At 41.3% G+C, this 19,149-nt stretch overlaps 1 protein-coding gene across 2 annotated transcripts in view; it reads right to left on the reverse strand.

Annotated features, from left to right (window-relative positions):
- Nucleotides 1-19,020, reverse strand: part of SYN2 (synapsin II) — a 144,826-nt gene extending 125,806 nt beyond the window's left edge. The window contains exon 1 of one of the 2 annotated variants that reach the window (XM_024740191.1): nucleotides 18,737-19,020. In XM_024740191.1, coding sequence (XP_024595959.1) covers nucleotides 18,737-19,014 — 278 coding nt within the window. In that variant the 5' untranslated portion in view covers nucleotides 19,015-19,020. The remainder of the gene's footprint in view (nucleotides 1-18,736) is intronic. The other variant, XM_024740190.1, reaches the window with a different exon arrangement.
- Nucleotides 19,021-19,149: the final 129 nt, after the last annotated feature.

Here is a 19,149-nt window from a genome sequence, read left to right on the forward strand (position 1 = left end):
TAAAATGGCACAGCAGCTTTGGAAAACAGTTTGGCAGTCCCTCAAAGAGTTAAACATAGAGTTACTCCTATTCCACTCCTGGGTATATACATAAGAAAACTGAAAACATGTTCACATAACAACTTGTACACAAATGTTCATAGCAGCATTATTCATAATAGCACAGAAGTGGAAAAAACCCAAATATCCATCAACTGATGAATGGATAAATAAAATATGGTACATCCATACAATGGAATATTACAAAAAGGAATAGAGGAATAAACTTCCATTAAAAAGAACTAAGTACTACTAAGTGCTATTTATGTAGTTCTTTCTTATGTCCATGCTACAATGCGGATAAACCTTGAAAACATTATGTTAAGAGAAAGAAGCTGGACGCAAAAGAAGAAAAAGTCACATGTTATATAATTCCATTTATATCCAATGTCTAGAATAGGCAAATCCATAGAGACACAAAGTAGATAAGCAGTTGCCTGGACCTGCGGGAAGGGGGTTTGGGGAATGACTGCTAATGGGTATAGGGTTTCTTTTTGGAGTGATGAAGACATGGAATTAGATAGTGGTGATGGTTACACAATCTCATAAGTATACTAAAACCAATGAATTTTACACTTCAGAAAGGTGAATTTTATGGCATGCAAATTATATCTCAGTGTTTAAAAAGAGCCCCAGCTACATATCATATTACTCTCTTGCTTCCTACTCTGCCTCACACCTGGATATTATCTAAACTTACCACTGGCCACAGAATAATGTGTTTCATTCCCAAAGTGAGGAAAGTACTAGAATTGCTTTAACTCTTTACACTCTACACTTTATAAGGCTACTCTTCTGATTAGCCTTTAGTGTTGATTCTCCAAAGCCTCTTTTCTGGCTCTAATGCCTAAAGGCCCCCCACCTATAATTTTTCCATCGAGCTACAAAGTTGCTATGACTGTATATGCACAACTATTCTGCTTTCAGAGTCATGAAATGGACAAAACATGAGTTTTGAATTCAGACAAAGATTCAAATCCTCACTTACCACTTTCCAGCTATATGCAACTTTGGGGAAGTTACTTAACTATCTTTTCATATGTAAAATGGTGATAACACCTCTTTTAAGGTGCAAGGAGTCAATGAGGTAATTTATGTGAAGTGCCTGCTCATAGTAACTTTTCAGTCAATGTCAGCTCACTCCTCACTATTTTGTAAAATGAATGAAGGTGACATTGGCCCCAACTGGGCAGATACTGTGCCCCAATCTGAAACCTGTCCTCAACCAGGATAGGACTCATGGGATACAGGGACATCTCAAGGGCACAAACGAAAAAAGAGGGCAAATGGGTGAGACACCCTTCATACATGTTTAACTGGGAACCTAATTCCTGACCTAATGCAATTCATAGGCTCATTATTATCAGGCTCTGAGGCTCTCTAGGCAGGGAGACGAGTGTTTGACAGGAGAATGAAAAGCCACGCTGCTCCAATTACCACGAATGTAATACATTACAAATAAACATACGCTTCCAGGGACAGAATGAGAAGATCCATTATGGAGAAGAGCTGGGAAGTCGGAGCCATAAGCCTGACTCTAATTTTTCACACAGGAGGTAAAATTACAATCTTCCACTTCCACCCCTGATGATGAGTTTAAATGGAAAGGACACCACTGAGTTTATCACAGTGTGGAAAGTCACTGCCCAGCAGCAGAGCCTCCCCCACCCCTCTACCCTTTCGTTTTACACAAGTATTACACATATATATCCAGCACTCTGAGCCAATTAAGAAGAAGAAATTAATGTAGACCCAGGCCACCAAGGTTCCCTCTATCCAGAGTCACTTCTGAGTATGTGAGCATCACCACTGCCATAGCTCCTGTGTAGAAACACTGCTGTGTGGATCAGGGATCCTGAGTCTAAAGGAGCCCCAAATGAATGAAGCGGGGCTAATTCAAATGATACATACACTTCTTCATTAGCCCTCAAATGTTCAAGTCCCTTTACAAAGAGGCCTCATCGCCTAGCTTTCCTCCTTCTTCCCCTTTCCATCATATACAATATCTATACCAAGAACACAATATTTCCAAAATAGCAATGTTTTTTCATGCCTTCCTGCCTTATTTCTCTACCTGAAATGCCTTATCTCCCCAACCTCCTAATCCACCTAGTGAAACTCTACTCTTCTCTTAAGTCCAGCTCAGATGCCTCCTCTTTGGTGAATCCTTCCCCAACCTCCTACCCTAGGCAAAATTCATTATACCCCCTCCATTCCCTCACAGTGGTCAGAGGAAAGCATGACCACAGAGGAAAGATGAAGCCTTGTATACATATTTTTTTTTAATGTAAAGGGTGAAAATTTTGCTCATTTCAGTTTTGTCACTCATAATCTTTCATAAGGTTTTCACAAAGTGATACACTGACTTAGTAGATATCACCTAGTCTAGTGTATTTCAAGCATGTACGTGTCATATAATCTTTCACTATAAAATCTCAGGAGGAAGCTCAATACGTACACAACAAATAAAACCAGAGCTGCTCTGTTTATAATATACAGAGGATTCAAAGTATCTTCTGCTTGAGTCTTCCCACAGTAAACCTTAAGGACGGCCCATGTAACCACTAACCCCAGTCCAATGAATGCCCTCTTTCTACAAATTAGAAAACCCGTGGCTTCCCTGGTGGCGCAGTGGTTAAGAATCCACCTGCCAATGCAGGGGACATGGGTTCGAGCCCTGGTCCAGGAAGATCCCACGTGCCGAGGAGTAAGTAAGCCCGTGTGCCACAACTGCTAAGCCTGCGTTCTAGAGCCCACAAGCCACAACTACTGAAGCCCGCACGCCTAGAGCCCGTGCTCCGCAACAAGAGAAGCCACTGCAATGAGAAGCCCCCCCCCAGCAACGTAGACCCAATGCAGCCAAACAAATAAAATAAATTTTAAAAATAAATAAATAATAGAGAAAAAAAAAACCTTTACAAATTGACAAATTAAAAAAAGCAAAAAAAAAAAAAAAACCCGGGTCAAGAGCAGGTAGATGTGATATTCAAAAGCATACAATTTAGTGTTAGGGTCAGGACCTAGGTCTCCTGCCTTCTAGCTCTTTCTACGACATGTCATTCCTGTCTTCCTAGTCTTGAGAGGGACAAAAGCTACAGGAAGAAAGCTGGTAAGAGAGAGAAATAAGAGGCTTGGCTAGGGTTAAAAATTCCATGGGAGCTTCTTCCGTCATCCTGCCAGCTGGAGCAGAGGATGTGCCAGTATAATATCTACCTTGAGACAGTCTTAATGACCGGCTGCTGAGTGATTCAGTGGGGAAGCAGAAAGGGCGCAAGGCGGGGGAGGTGCCTGGTTGGGAGGCTGCTGTTTACAGCGTCAGCTAAGTACTAAGTCTCAGAAGGGGGCTACCTATATGATGGGACTTCAGGGTCCCCAAGAAGAGCCTCCTCTAACCACCAAAAAACCGAAAACACCACACTGACAAACTGCAGTTTTATGTGATGTCATTGTTTGGATTCAAGCAGATTTAGATTGGATTCTAGACAGCAAATATGAGCTGCCGAACCTGTGAGTCTCAGTTTTGTGGCCTGTAAAATCAATGTGATAACACTGATCACACAGTTTACAGGAGTATTATCTTCATTAAATGAGACAATGTAAGTAAAAGCACCTAGGCAGTATCTGGTATGTGGCAGGCCTTCAATAACCAGTACAGTCAGCCTGCTGTATCTGAGATTCTGCATCTACAGATTCAACCAACTGGGGGTCAAAAATATTTGGGAAAAAAATTCCAGAAATTTCCAAAAAGCAAAACTTGAATTTGCCATGCAGCAGCTATTTACCTAGCATTTATATTGTGCTAGGTATTATATGTAATCTAGAGATGATTTAAGGTATACAGAAGGATGTGCATAGGTTATATGTAAATACTTCACCATTTTACACAAGGGAGTTGAGCATCCATGGACTTTGCTGGGGGGGAGGGGGGGCTGGAACCAATCCCCTGTGGATACAGAGGGAAGAATGTAGCTCCTTTCTTCCTTTATGCTAGATATAGCCCTCTCTGTTCAAGTTTCTTATAACATAAAAGCCTTTGAAATTTAAAATACTATAATACTGAGTTATTATGGACTGAATCTTTTTGTCCCTTGCCAAAATCCATATGTTGAAGCCCTAATCCTTAATGTGACGGTATTTGGAGGTGGGGAGTTTGGGAGGTAATCAGATTTAGATAAGCTTGTAAGGATGGAGCCCCTATGATGGAATTGGTGCCCTCATAAGGAGTTGAAGAGATCAGAGCTCTCTCTCTCTCTCTGCCATGTGGGGATAAAGACAGACGGCATCTACAAGCGAGGGAGAGGACTTTCAACAGAACTTGATCATGCTGGCACCCTGATCTGGGAGTTTTAGCCTCCAGAACTGTTAGAAATAAATAACTGTTCATTAAGCCACCCAGCCTATGGTATTTATTATAGCAGCCCAACCTAACTAAGACACAAGTATTGGTGAGGAACTCTTAAACTCTGCTAACAGCAGTGGAAACTGGTAAACTCTGTAAAACTCTATAAAGTACTTGGTAGTATCTACTAAAGCTGAACTTGCATATGCCCTATAACCCAGCAGATTCTACTCCTGGGTAGGAAATATAAATATAAAAAAGAGCTTATATTCACCAGAAGACATGTAAAGGAACTGTTCATAGCAGTATTATTCATAGTTGTTCCCAAACTGGGAACAACTTAAGCATCCATCAACAGCAGAATGCATAAATAAATTGTGATATATTCATACAACGAAATACAAATGAGCACTGAAAAAGAATGAACTAATTCTCCATACCAGAAAACAGAAAAATCGCATAAACATGATGTCAAACAAAAGAAGCCAGACATAAAAGAGCTTGTACTGATTCTATTTATAGAAAGCTCAAAACCAGGCAAAATTAACATATATTGAAGGAAGCCAAAATAGCGGTTACCTGTTGGGGAAGGAGAAGTAATGACTGAAGGGGGATATAAGCTTAGCAGGTGCTGGATATGTTGTATATCTCGACTTGGGTCATACTTTATACTTTGTAAAAACTCATTGAACTATTAGTATTTGTGCGCTTTTATACTTCAACTTTTAAAAAGTTTACAGGGAAAACAAACCTCTGGGAGATATAACAGACTGAAGGTCATAAGGTCCCAGAGCTCCTTCAGCCTGGGACTATACTCTCTGATATCCTTGTATCCACTCCTTCTTTTCCATGGCCATGGTCCTATTAGAAGCCTCCAGTCTCTCATAGATGGAAAACGAAAACATGCCTCTACATTGGTCTCCAGCCCTGCACAAGTTCTTCCTCCTCCCCATTTTCTACAGTGTCCCCAGATAAACCTTACTAAGCACGGCATTGATCAAATCACTCCCCTGTTCCAAAACCTTCACTATTCCCCACTGACTACCTCTGAGTTTTGCATTCAAGGTTGTCCTTATTGGATCCTAATCTACTATTCCAGGATCAGCTCATGATTCCTCCATATCTTAACCCACTGCCTCAATCAAATCACTTACTGCCTCTGAACACGGCCCATGCTTTTGCCATGTTCATGTTGTTTTTACTCTTCTTTTTGCTGTGCTTCATTCTCTAGGAAAAGGACTTGGGCAGAAAGAAACCAATCATTTGGTAAAGTGATAAAAAGCTTAACAAAGTCTATTCAGTCCCTAAAGCTACCCAACCACATCCTCCATCCTTCCTCACTATTTCCTTGGCGGGAAAATAATACTTTAGAAACTTCTATTTCATCTTCAAATGATAAAGATTGACTGCAAAATATGAAGACTAAATCTAGCTCCTGGCAAAAAATAAAAGTAACTTTATCCCCCTGCTCCTTGGTTACCTACATGATGGTGATGATAACAATGATTTTTTTATCCACATAGCACTTTAGAGTTTACAAAGCACTTTTATAACCTACTTTATTTAAATAAAGTCTCACAACAACCCTGGAAAGTATGCATTCTCATCCACATTTACACATAAGGACACCAAAGCTCAGGTGACTGCTAAGATTACATTCCTGTTCTCATATTCCTGGGATTCTCTGCAATAGATGAGGTTTATTCTTGACAACTTCCTACTACTCTTCTGAGCATCTCTCTCACCCCCTCTCCACTCCTCCATCACCAGGTATTTATTTTTTATTCCACCCCTATAGAGTACTGCTCTCGTACTGTGGTTATAATCTCCGATATGTTGCCTGAGACCACCATGGCATTGATGGTATTTATAAATCCTAGAAGTATTTATAAATTCCAGGAGGTATCCTTTACAGGTATTTATAAATTCCTAGAGGCCTCCAAGATTAGAAAGTCATTGAGAACCAAAGAATGAATTTTAAATGGTGAAGATGTGAGAATGATATTTAGAGAAGGAGACTGTCCCAAGAAAGTCATATTCCTTCAACAATTTTTTGAGGCCTATCATTGGACAGGCTGCTAAATGCTGAGTCAAAGAGTAAAACATGGCCCTTGCCCTGAAGGAACTCACAGCCCAGTGCAGACCCCACAGGTGTCAGTCCTACACAGAGTACTGACTCTAGCTCAAAGAATCTGACCCTTAACGTCACAATCACAGAAGTTTTTTGTCAAATTAGAGCAAATCCCCAAGAAGACATTCTACGCAGTTATCCATTCCTCTTCATTGACAATGAATATCCCATTCAAAATCAAACTGTCAAGTTAGCAAATCAACCAGTAAAATGCCAAAAAACCAGAGCAATCATTTCACATAATATATTTATAAACAAACATTAGGGAAAACATTCAACTCATGTGTACTCGTAGAAATACATGGTAAAATAGCCAAATACTGCTTTCATACCTATCATATCAACACTTAAAAAGATAATACTGCATGCTGAAAAGTGAAGTGAATATAGTTGATGGACTGCAAACTGGAAAAACCTTTTATAGGAAGCAATATAGCAGTATCTATCAAAAGCTACATATATCATCATAATTTTTTTAAGCAACCCTCAGAAAGCCATAGCCCCAATGTCCCAAAGGCATTCGAAGTGTCAGTGATCACTGTGTCCTGCAATTCTCATTAATTCTGGCAACTAATTGCGTTCTTCATTGAGGTTTGAGCCAAGAGATCCAACGCTAAGAGTCGTATTATCATAATCTTTGATCAAATAGTTCATTTCCTGAAAACTGAGAATGCCTATGGTATTACTACGTAATAATGTTGAAAAATTGGAAGTCAACAGTTCTCTAATAGAAACATAATTGAATAAATCATGGTACAACAGTTATTAAAATATATAATAATTATTAAGACTATATGACAATATGTAAACATTATTTACAAGTAGAAAAACAAAATATGAAATTATAGCTAGACAACAATCACAACTATGTAAAAATATGTCTGCATTTGGACAAATATTGGAAGAGAACATAAAAATGTGACAGCAGCTGCTCTATTGCTATGGTGAAATTATGAGACAAACATGTTCTATTTAAAACTTCGTTTAATCATGTTGATATAATAATAAATCATACTTCATTACACTGCTTGTTTAATTGACTATCTTCCCAAATAAACCATAAGCTTTGTGAAGACAGGACAACGTCTCTTGTGTTCAGCACTATAGCACTAGTTCCCATGGAATACTTCATGAAGGAATTAATGAGATAAATGGGAAACCTCAAAATAATCCCCAAGAAGGAGAAAGGAAGTAGACCAGTAAAAACAAAGGTGGGAATTCCCTGGCAGTCCAGTGGTTAGGACTTTGCGCTTTCACTGCCGAGGGCCCAGGGTTCCATCCCTGGTCGGGGAACTAAGATCCCACATGCCTGAGGCCAAAAAACCCAAAACAAAACAAAAGGCTGATCTCTATGCCTGTTTTTAAGCTCTAACTATGGGAAAAACCAAATCAACTCATTGAAGAATCTCTGGGAAGTCTTTCTTCCCTCAAGGCCACCACCCAGACCTTTGCTCTTGAAGGGTCTGGAGAAAGGCACAGGTTCTGCTAAGTGGACACAGCAGCAGGGTGCTTCCATGATATTCAGGGAACATGAGCAGTCAGAAGGGACAGGAGCTTCACATGCTTTCTCTACCCCAAACTCACTGCCCTTTAACTCCCAGAATCTTGCAAATAACTATAGTTGGAATTAAGGGGAAGAGGGAGGGGGCTGTAGCGAGAGGGACCGGCTATGTGGAAAAAAAAAAAAGGCAGAAAAAAATTGATCGGCAGGGAACAGTTTTTTTAGTAGGAACTTAAGAACTTAAGTCTGATGCCACCCTGAGCTCTGGCTAAGAAATAAGTTTCCAGGTACAAAAGGATAATAAGAAGCTTTAAAGGAATTGAGCTCTGGAGTGAAAATCCCCTCTCCTGACAACTTAAAATCAGTTTGAAATACACCAGAGGCACCAGAAGGACTCTAAGTCGTCAGAGTATTATAAGCATTAACAAAAAACACATAGGGAAAGGAGGCAATCTTTAAGTTATTTTTCAACCAACCTACGCAGCACCTGTCACAGACCATACAGGCAATTTCCAGCTTAAGCAATTTCTTATCTGTTCTTGGTGCTTTGAGGCAAAAGGATCATAATTGATTAACGCAGAGGTCAGAAAGTTTAGCTGCACAGAGAAAAGGGGCACTGAGTAGGGAGAAAAGGGTACAGAGAAAGAATCTAGATTTTACATACAGCTCTACCTATTTCATGTAGCAACTCTAAGCAAACCACACTCTCTCTGAGCCTTGGTTTCCTAATCAAAACAGGCAACTATACCAACTTACCTCACAAGGTTAAGGTGACAATTAAATTAGATGATACATGCAAGTCGAAGTATATAATAAATTATAAAGTTTTACTTAAACATGTGACCTAATTACAGAATCACACATGCTACAGTTTCCTTCCAGGATGAAAGTTCAGTTCAGTGCATTTTTCAACCTGATCTGAGTGTGTAAGTAAGTCATCCGGTGGCTACAGGAAAACCAATCTCATCCCTCTTTGCCAAGTTTTTTCTTTTAAAGAGTAGACTTTTCATGTGGGTGCGGGGCAATAAAGAATGATTCTCTTTTTCCCCCAATCTTAATGCTAAAACTGTACTATTCATTACTTAGGGTCAGAGAAGATTTTCTATTTTCCAGCTTCTTCTATGAAAATGCAAAAACCTGTGAAAAGGGATTGCCAACAGCCATTAACAACTCACACTGAGCAAAGATTAACTCAGCCTGCTGAAAATAAAAAGCTAGGAAATAAGGATGCCAACAACAATCTGGCCAATTCCCAGGAACCTCTGGATTTCAAGAAGGTTCCAACCACCAACCACTAAAATTTCCCCCCAATTCCCATATTGCAGCATCTAAAAATCTCTCAGACTATTTCTTACACTGAAAAATAAGACCTCATGTCCCAATTTTGTTTTAGAAAATATGTTCACCTCTGGAATGGGTCCCAGGTCACAGGAGTCCATGGACACAGAGTGAAAGGCATCAGTGGGGGGAGAAGACACAGAAAAGTGAAAAAACAAAATTCACCATTTCCACAGTTCTGACTAGAATCAGCAGCCCTGATAGTAGGGAAAAACCTATTTTCTCCCCCAAATTTCTACTCCTAATTAACTAGAAAAACTGCCCATGATAATACTTAAGAGGAAATTAAGTGGGGAATTCTTCCTCATATCTCCTCTCAGTCCCACCTGTTGCTACAGTTTCAGTCCATACATATTTAAATCTGTTGTGTATGTTACAGTTTGCAATCTGACCTCACAACAATCCTATGAAGAAAGCAGGGCAGCTTTTATTACTCCAACTTTAAGGATGAGGAAACTGAGATTCAGGGAAGAATAGAAGCTTGCTATGGCTGAATTAAACCCAGACCTTCTGACTCCAAATCTCCTGTGCTGTCCAAAACACCACGATGTTTCTTTAGGTCTTCTGGTTCCAGTTTTGCCAGAGAAGATAAATACCAGTCCCATCCTTCCTGTGACCACCTTCCATGGCTCTATTCACTAGCTTTTTGTGTCAAATCTAGCAGTTTCTGCAAGAGAATCCCAAGGTAGCACTAAAGGGAAATCATTAAACTAAATACCCATGGAAAACAAAGTTTAATAAATGGCTGGAAGAACTAACATTATTGTCCACTTAATACAAGCTTCCAACTAAATTAGCTCACCATCTAGCTCTATGGCACCTGCAACTCAGTCTAGGAAGCCCACAGCAAAATACAGAAGATCCAAAGGCAGAGACCTGGGTGGGAGTCCTAACTCTTGTCACTTCCTGAGTATGTGACCTTGGGTAACCTCCCCATCTTAATTCCTTCATATGTAAATGAAAATAACATTAATTACTGCCCCACAAATACTGTCTTATGGAGGATTAAATGAGACAATGGATGTGACAGTGCTCAAAGTATAAAGTTTCTACAAATAAGCCATCTCAAAAACATCTTCCCCCAAGACTGTTTCAAAACATTAGTAATCATTGTTTTCTAAACTATGTGCAACAAACTTCTCCAAAACCAAAATGAAGGAATATTCATTTAGGCTTGCCCTATTTTTCAAAATTACTTTTAGTGTCACAGAAACCTGTCTACAAATGACTTTACTTGACTTGAAGGCTCCTATAAAGACTCATATGGTAAGCTGTTGCCTCAAAGTTGCTATGAAAATCTGCTTGTCATGGTGGAACTTTTATTGAACATTTCCCAGGTCCCAGTCACATTAGGCATTTTGAGAGTTTATGTCAATTGATTCTCATAAGAATGAGAAATACTTTAACTCCTCTTTATATAGGAAGAAACAAGTTCACAAAAAACAAGAAACTGCTCGAGGTAAAACAGGTGTCCGTGTCACTGAGGAAAAGAAACACCGAGGTGTTAAGTGGCAAGGAGAAATTTGGAACACTGTTACCTAGTGATTACAGAGCATAGTGGATAAGAGCGTGGTCTCAGAGCTGTACTACCTGGATTCAAATCCTGAATTCGCTATGCGTTTCTTCATTTGCAAAATTTGGTTAATAACAGTAATCTATTTCATAACTTAGTAAATCAGTTAATACATCTACTTAGAACACCTACCTAGCACATTGTATACTCGACACATTAGATATTATTGCCATCATTTCTCCCACCCCGCTTATCCAAACCTCTCTCCCTCTTTTCCCTGCCCTGAAACCTGTGTGCTGACTAGCCTAAAGCTCCCTTGCACACATTTTACTCACTGGTGTTTATGATTTTGCTCTTTCTCTTCCTTTTAACTGAAATGCCTCTCTCCTTCCTCACCAATCTAAATCTCACTCAGCCTTGAAAGCCTAGCTCAGACCTAGCCCCTTCCGTGAAATATTTTCTGACTTCACCAGCCCACAGTGATTTCTTCCTTCTCTGAACAAGTCTTTATATCGTCAAACGATCTAACCTTTAGAAATTACTTGACTTCTAAAGTGGTTTCTAAAGGACTCTGAAGATAAATGATTTAGCTCAAATCCCTAATTTTTGAAAGAGAAAAAGAGGCTTAAAGTGTTAAACTGCCTATGGTGACACAAAGTTACACGGCAGAGTAGAGGCTTGACCCAGATATTTTAAATGTTTGCGATGCTCTTTCCACTAGATAATGCTAATTTTGTCTTCCTTGAGATTCCCTACAAGTTCTCAAAAGTGAAAGCATGTATTATATAACTGTCTGATTCCAAGTATTTCACTTACTTTGTAGCCTTCATGGAAACTAACACACTGGAGTTATTAGCTCTTTGCTAACTGATTAGCAGATCAATCTTTCACTGCTACCCTTTTGTCCCACAGTTAAAATGTTAGTAAACATAGGACTCTCTAGAACTTAAATTCTCATCATCGGCTATTCCTCAGGGGGTGACAGGGACTGCAGAGGGAATTATATCCATATGTGTCCCTGAGTCACATCACAGGGTCCAACAAGAACAACAAAAAACTCATTCTATATCACTGAAACCTGGAAGTGTAAAAGAAAACAGACTTCAGCTGTGCTATTTTAATATTAGGGCCCTCTAAGGATTCAAGTCCACAATAGAGAAAGGGGACTTCAATTTCCCCCCCCCACAAAGCCCAAGCCTCTTTTTGTAGGATTAAATCGGGCTAAAGATACCGCATAAAGTTGTTAGACCCCTTGAGAGGAGAAATAGATGAGAGGTATATATCCTGGAAAGGGATTAAAGCTGTGCTTGGGAGGAATGGAATGGAAGAATGGTCCTAGACAGAAAGAAAAAAGAAAGAACAGACTCTAAAATCTGAGAAAGGCTCCAGTAAACAAAGACATCTTAGCGCCTAGGCTGAGAGAGGGGAAGAAGCAGAGAGCACAATAGCTGTTCTCCAGAAAGGAAGGAAGAGCAAGCGTGGGTGTTCATGCACATCAGAAAAGGGCAAGCTGGAGAGCTTAATAGCTATTTAATATTTGGAAAGCGACTACTGTTATGAGTCTGTTTGTTCATCATTATGAAGATAAAATGAGACATTGGGTATGAATATGTTGTGCAAACTGTACAACACAGTGCACACGGCAGGGATCAGGAAATAAATGCTGTTAGCCAACACTTCAGCATGTATACAAAAGTTCGTAGAGCTATCAGGGAGACAGGAATTCAACCACAAGTCCACAATTCCCATTACTGAGTAGGAAACATACACAGTGGGCATTACAGGATTAGGCCCTTTTTTTCAGGATACCACATGGTAGCAATGCTGTAAGAAAGGGGTACTGAATGGAGAGTACTCGAAGATGAGCTTTTCATCCAAGGACATGTTTAGCCATGTACTGACCTATGCCTCCCCTTCCAAAGACTTACAAGCATTACCACATAGAATAAATCATAGAGCTAAAGCTTTTGAAAGAAAATGGCACAAAAACTGTAACATGGAAATAATGTAGTGCTGTAAAGGATCTGAGAGAATGTTTCAATCCTCTCATTTGACAGAGTTTAGAAAATCAAACTCCAAAGAGGCAAAATGGTTTATCAAAGAATACACAGTGGCACATTTTTAATGGTACAAACATTTCTAACCACACCATCTTCATTCCTCTCTGCTCCCACAGCATCCTATGCATGCTAATTACCATAGTGTACTAAAATCCTATTTAAACGTCTGTCGTTTCCCCTACTCGACTGGAAGATCCCAGGGGACAAGGCCTATGCCCAACTTAACCTTATATCCCCAGCACCTGGCTTGTGTTTAGATGCTCCACTGCACTGAACATATCCCAGTTAAAACTGTTTTGTAAATTTGAGGGAAAGTAGGCAATTCTGGAAAACTTGCTAATTAGGCCTCCATTACATTTTGCTTAGCAAGATATTGAAAAGGCTAATGTTACCATAGACTTCAACTTGGGCAGAGAAAGACAGTAAACAATCTTAGGCAGACAGGGATACTAAGGTAAAAATGGGTCCCTGAAAGCAAGGTCATCATAGTAGCGCAGTCCTACTAACTTTATTATATTGTTGGAGTTTGATGACTAGGTCTCTAATTAAGAGCCTCCTTCAACCATTTTACAATGACCTTTGCTGAAACAACAATAACACAAATAAGACAGTGAAACTGCTAGTGGAGATATAGTGCAATATGCTCATGTGGTTCTTCTTTAAGCACTTACAACTCCACAGTGACTCTTTAAAAGCAGCAGACACGGGCTTCCCTGGTGGCGCAGTGGTTGAGAGTCCGCCTGCCGATGCAGGGGACACGGGTTCGTGCCCCGGTCCGGGAAGATCCCACATGCCGCGGAGCGGCTGGGCCCGTGAGCCATGGCCGCTGAGCCTGCGCGTCCGGAGCCTGTGCTCCGCCACGGGAGAGGCCACAGCGGTGAGAGGCCCGCGTACAGCAAAAAAAAAAAAGCAGACAAAAACAGAATTTTCAAGGAGAAAAAAGGTTAAATTTAAAGAATCTACTCATAGAGTAACTTAAGAGTCAGAAGATGCAAATTCTGGTTTCCATTCTCTCACTAACTTCTTATTTGACCTTGGGCAAATTGTTCCATTTCTCTGGGCTTAGAAGAAAGACTGAAGTTCTAGATCCTAGTTCTGAGTAAATTTGAACAAGCCACTTTGCTTCTTCAGAAAAAGATTTCCCCCATTTATGGGACTTCCCTGCTGGCACAGTCGTTAAGAATCCACCTGCCAATGTAGGGGACATGGGTTCGAGCCCTGGTCCTGGAAGATCCCACATGCCGCGGAGCAACTAAGCCCCTGCACCACAACTACTGAGCCTGTGTGCCACAACTACTGAAGCCCGCACACCTACAGCCTGTGCTCCACAACATGAGAAACCACCGCAATGAGAAGTCCGTGCACCAAAACGAAGAGTAGCCCCCGCTCACCGCAACTAGAGAAAGCCCGCACGCAGCAACAAACACCCAACGCAGCCCAAAAAATAAATAAATTTATTTTTTAAATTTCCCCCATTTATAAAGTAACCCGGATTATCTTCCAGCTCTAATAACCTAGAATTCTAAGCTATAAGCTAATGTTGCTATGAACAATGAAATTCAATGTAATCAGTATGTTTGTGTTAGAAATAGGACATGTAGATAAAATATTTGGCAGAGAGAAGCCTCAAACCACTGGAGCTTTCCCCCCAAGTTTCAATTCAAATATTTTTCTAGAACTACACACAAGCACTGGTCCAGACTTCTGCGCTTCCCCTATTCTTAATGAAATGCCCAAAGACTGACCAGAAAAGAATGGGAACCGGCGCTTCCCAGATAATGCATCAATCGAGTCTCTTGGTTGTCTCCCTCTTTTCTACCAGTGCACTTTCCTTATACCATCCACTGTCTGGACTGAGCCAACCTATCTCTTTTGATTTAAATTCTTCAAGGCTCAGTTCAAATCTCACTATTTCCATGAAGCATTCCCTTCCCATTCCAGCCCACATCCATCACTCCCTCTTTTAAACGTCTACAGTACAATACATTGCTGTGGTAGGGATTAAATGATATTTCTAAAGAACTCGGTATCACATGTGACATATAGCAGTTGCTCAAAAAGTGATAGTACTTGGTGGTGTTGCCACATCTTTAGCACTAATCACATACCCTTTAGTTCAGTGCGTCTTAAATTTAATGTGCACGTGAATCACCCGGAGATCTTATTCAAATGCAAAGTGGGACTCAGTAGGCGTCAGGTGGGACCCGATAATCTGCAGTTCAAAGAGCTCCCGGTTGATGCCTATTCTGCTGATCCAAGGACCATAGTTCAAATACAAGAGGAAGTTTTTAGTAAACTTTTTTTAAAATGTATTTATCTTGTCTATCCAGCCAGATGGAAAGATCTTAGAAGAGAGATACTATGTCTCATTTTTCTTAGCATATATACTCTATACAGAGGTGTGCAATAAACATCTGTGGACTTGTCAAATCTGCAATCTCTAGATACTCTAGATAATCTCCAGAATGCCTGTTATACTGATTTTCAAATTCAAACATTGAGACATTCGAGGTTGAAAAAGCTCACTTGGTCACTGGAATTGGAATCACTGGAACAGAGGCAGGGGAGAATCTGAGAGAAAACTTACCTCATAACCAGTGAGAAGGTAAAACACAGAAAAAACAACATATACAAATGGACGCTTGTTCCTTGTTTAAGCACAAACATCATTAAAATGCAATATTAACTGCACTTCTAATTTAGGTACGAACCTTGAAAGAAGACATGCATTTTCAGGCATATATATATATATATATATATATATATACACTAGTAATAATTAACTAAAAAGGTATATAATGAGCTTGATATCACGTTTTAGTGGAACAGAAATATTTTTCAGTGATCCGTTAATGTGCAATTAACCTAAAGATCTCAGGCAACCAATGAAAACACATTTCAAGCAAAAGAAAGAGAGAAACACCCTCCGATTTTCCCATCAACCTGGTCAGTGATAAGATCCCCAGATTCCATTGCCCACAATTACACTACAGAAATTCAAAACAATCTGCTGTGTATCAAGGCTGCTCTAAGACGCTGCCTATTTTAAGCCCTCCTTTAAATCTCCAATTATTTAAATACTTGTTAAACCCTCCGTATTTTAGCATTCCATAATTCAAATGGGACCAATATTCTTAAATTTTACTCGGAGGCTATACTCTGACTTCCTATGCAAGCACCAGGAAAATAATATCAGGCATGTATGACACCTGCTCACAGAATACTATCTAGGTAGCTAAAACTGTGAGACAAATCTATTAAAATCAGTCTTTAGAGCAAAAAGCACCCTTTTAAGTCACTGAGCTTGTCATAAACAGGCATCTGCGCCTTAACTCATAGAGACCTTTCAATAAAGCCACTCACCAATACTTAACTGCGATGTTTTTAACAAATACAGACACCTTAAAAGAAGACAGACTGCAAAATTCTGAGAACTGCCATTAAGCACAGAAACACAGAAGCACAGAACTGCTGTCAGGCACTAGACTCAAACTGGGTTTATGAGTTTTAATAAATCAATGCTATTACTTTAGAGAACATCAGAAAACAGTTGGGAGTCAGCCTACAGTAAAGTGGCTTCTATTTCTTCGATCCGAAGTCTAGTCTCCTGGGCAAGGCAAGTTCTGTGGTTCGTGCCAGGCAGGCAGTCTTCCTAGAGAATAATACTATCCAAGGAGAGTTTCAAATCCCAAGCCACAGACGCAGTTATAAACGCATACCCATACAAATGAGTATCTTCCTACCTGCGGGTACCTAACTAGTAATTACACCCAAAACAAATGCCTTCAACAGGAAAGGAGATCAGGACCAGGTATAGGAGGGTCAAGATTCTTGCATAAAAAAATGAAGCACCAATTTCATTCTCATTTCTCCCCTCCTTTTCCTGGTCTTTCTTCAAGACTCATCCTTTGTGAAGCTTTCTCCAATAACTCTGACCCTTACTCTCAATAACTCTAATCACTCCATTTATTGAAAGCCTGAAACACCAGTCTCAACTTATTATTCTAGATTCCTTTTTGTTAACTGTTTCATGTTTTCATTTCGTCTCCCAAATTTGAGTGAGTTCTCTGTAAGGCCCATACACTGCCTAGCCCCTAGAGGGGGCCAATTATTAATATTGCTAATAATATAATAATAATAATGAGGCAATATAACATAATGGAGTGGCAAAAGTGGAGTCAAGTAGGCCTAAGTTCAAATTCTGGTTCTACCATTTGACTGTGAACACATTACTTTCTCTAAGCCTCAGTTTGGTGGTGAAAATTCAATAAGATATATATTAGTGCACCTAGTACAGGGTTCGGCATATAACAGATGCTCAATAAAGCTTAGCTACCTTCCCTTCCCACTTAATAGCACTTGTTGATTTGAACTGAGAGTAATTCTCCTAGGGGACTGCCAATGGCGCCATCATATACTCTCTTAGCTTCCCCATTACACTCTTGCGTGTGCCTGTGTCATTTCCTTACAAAGGTCCCTTCAGGTTTTCTACTCTGCTGTCCTAAGAAAAAGCCAACTACACAAGTCAGCAGGAGGGCATCTCCACATCTACATTTCACTTTTATCACAGCCACGCCAGCACTCTCTCCGTCTGGGTCTCCCAGTGAGAAAATGATAGAGAAAACCAGGGAAGCAGCCAGAAGAGGAAATGGAGATAAAAAGCTCTGTGGTCCCTCTGTGCCTCCCTCTTGGGAGGAAAGACTTAGGTCTAGTCTCCAACCCCAACTCTTGTGAAGAAAGGAGAAAAAAAAAAAACAAAAAAAAACCCTTGCCATGTTCCAGAAGAAAAAGCAACCCCTTTTCCTCACCTCTTCACTTCTTCAAGCCCTTCACCAGTCAATTCCACTATCACCTCCCACCCTAACCATCCCCGGGTCAACTTCCTCCTCCATAAAACACAGCCTCTTTTAACTAATTCGTCTTAAATAGACCTCATTCATGCTTTTAGCGACTAGAGGTCACAAATTCCCTCAGCCTTCCAAGTTGGAATATCCCTTAAAAAAAAAAAAGAATTTTTTAAGTTTCCCATCTTCTGCATTAAGGCACATCTCTTTTTATTTGTGTCCCTTTAATGATCCAGAATATTTAATGATCCAGAATACCTCGGTCATCATCCTTCCAGCTGGAAAAAGCACCATCACTTCCACCCCAAAACACATACCCACCCCCCCCAAAATTTTTTTAATCCACAAATTGGAGATTTGGGAAAATACAAGAATATTTGGGGCTGCAGGAAATACAAGAATTGTATTATTCTTAAACGAGTTCACCATGCTGCACGGGAACAAGTCCATGTACACCTGGCTCCCACCAGCCTTACTCGGACCAGGTGAAAAAATACCCCCTCGCCCTCTCGCTTCCCAGCCCCCGAATACCCATTTCCATTCCTGATTCGCCCCGGGGCCCATAAAGCAGAACCTTTCTTGTTGGCCTTAATGTCCCTCGGGAGATCTGGGACCCTTTTCACGTCAGCTTTGATGTATCGAGGCAGAAAAGTCTGTTCCCTCCACCCCTCCCTCAGAAAAAAAAAAAAAAAAAAGACTATTTCTTAAGACTCTTCCCTGTTGGATAAAGTAGCTCCAGCATTTATGTGTTGGGGGGATTTGAGTCAACTGAGGGACTATTTCACCGCAGGCTTCACCTTTCCAGGCTGACCAGTGCCTCCCCCCGCCCTCGACACACACACGCTCGCTGGACCCCCGTCTCCTCGCGGCGGGACCCCAGACCCTCCTTTTCGTTGCTCTGACACCTCCCTGTGAGCCGGAGCATCCTCGGAGCGGCCCCGAGCCCCGGGCGGCGCCGGCCGGGCACCTACCAGTCGGTGTGCGGCTCGTCGACGACCAGCAGCACCTTGGCCTTCCTGGCGGCGGCGGGCGCGGGCGCGGGCGCGTCCACCAGCCCGGCCGAGGCTGCCGTTTGCTTCATCGCCTGGGAGAGCGAGCTGAAAGCTGGCCCGGGCCCCAGCGGCGGGCCGGGGGGCGGCGGCGGCGGCGGCTGCTGGGGCTCCGGCCGCTGCAGGTCAGTCATGTAGCCATTGGGCAGGTTGGCGATGAAGCTGCTGTCGGACAGCCGGCGCCGCAGGAAGTTCATCATCTGGCTTGAAGGGCTGAGGGCGCGCGGGGCGGCGGAGCCGGGAGGCGCGGAGGGCGAGACAGAAGCGGCGGCGGGGGCTGAGGCGGCTGAGGCGGCTGAGGCGGCTGAGGCGGCTGAGGCTAGGTCCGCGGCGCG

The sequence above is a fragment of the Neophocaena asiaeorientalis genome, unplaced genomic scaffold (assembly GCF_003031525.2).
Source record: "Neophocaena asiaeorientalis asiaeorientalis breed wild unplaced genomic scaffold, Neophocaena_asiaeorientalis_V1.1 scaffold75, whole genome shotgun sequence".
NCBI classification, from domain to species: domain Eukaryota; kingdom Metazoa; phylum Chordata; class Mammalia; order Artiodactyla; family Phocoenidae; genus Neophocaena; species Neophocaena asiaeorientalis.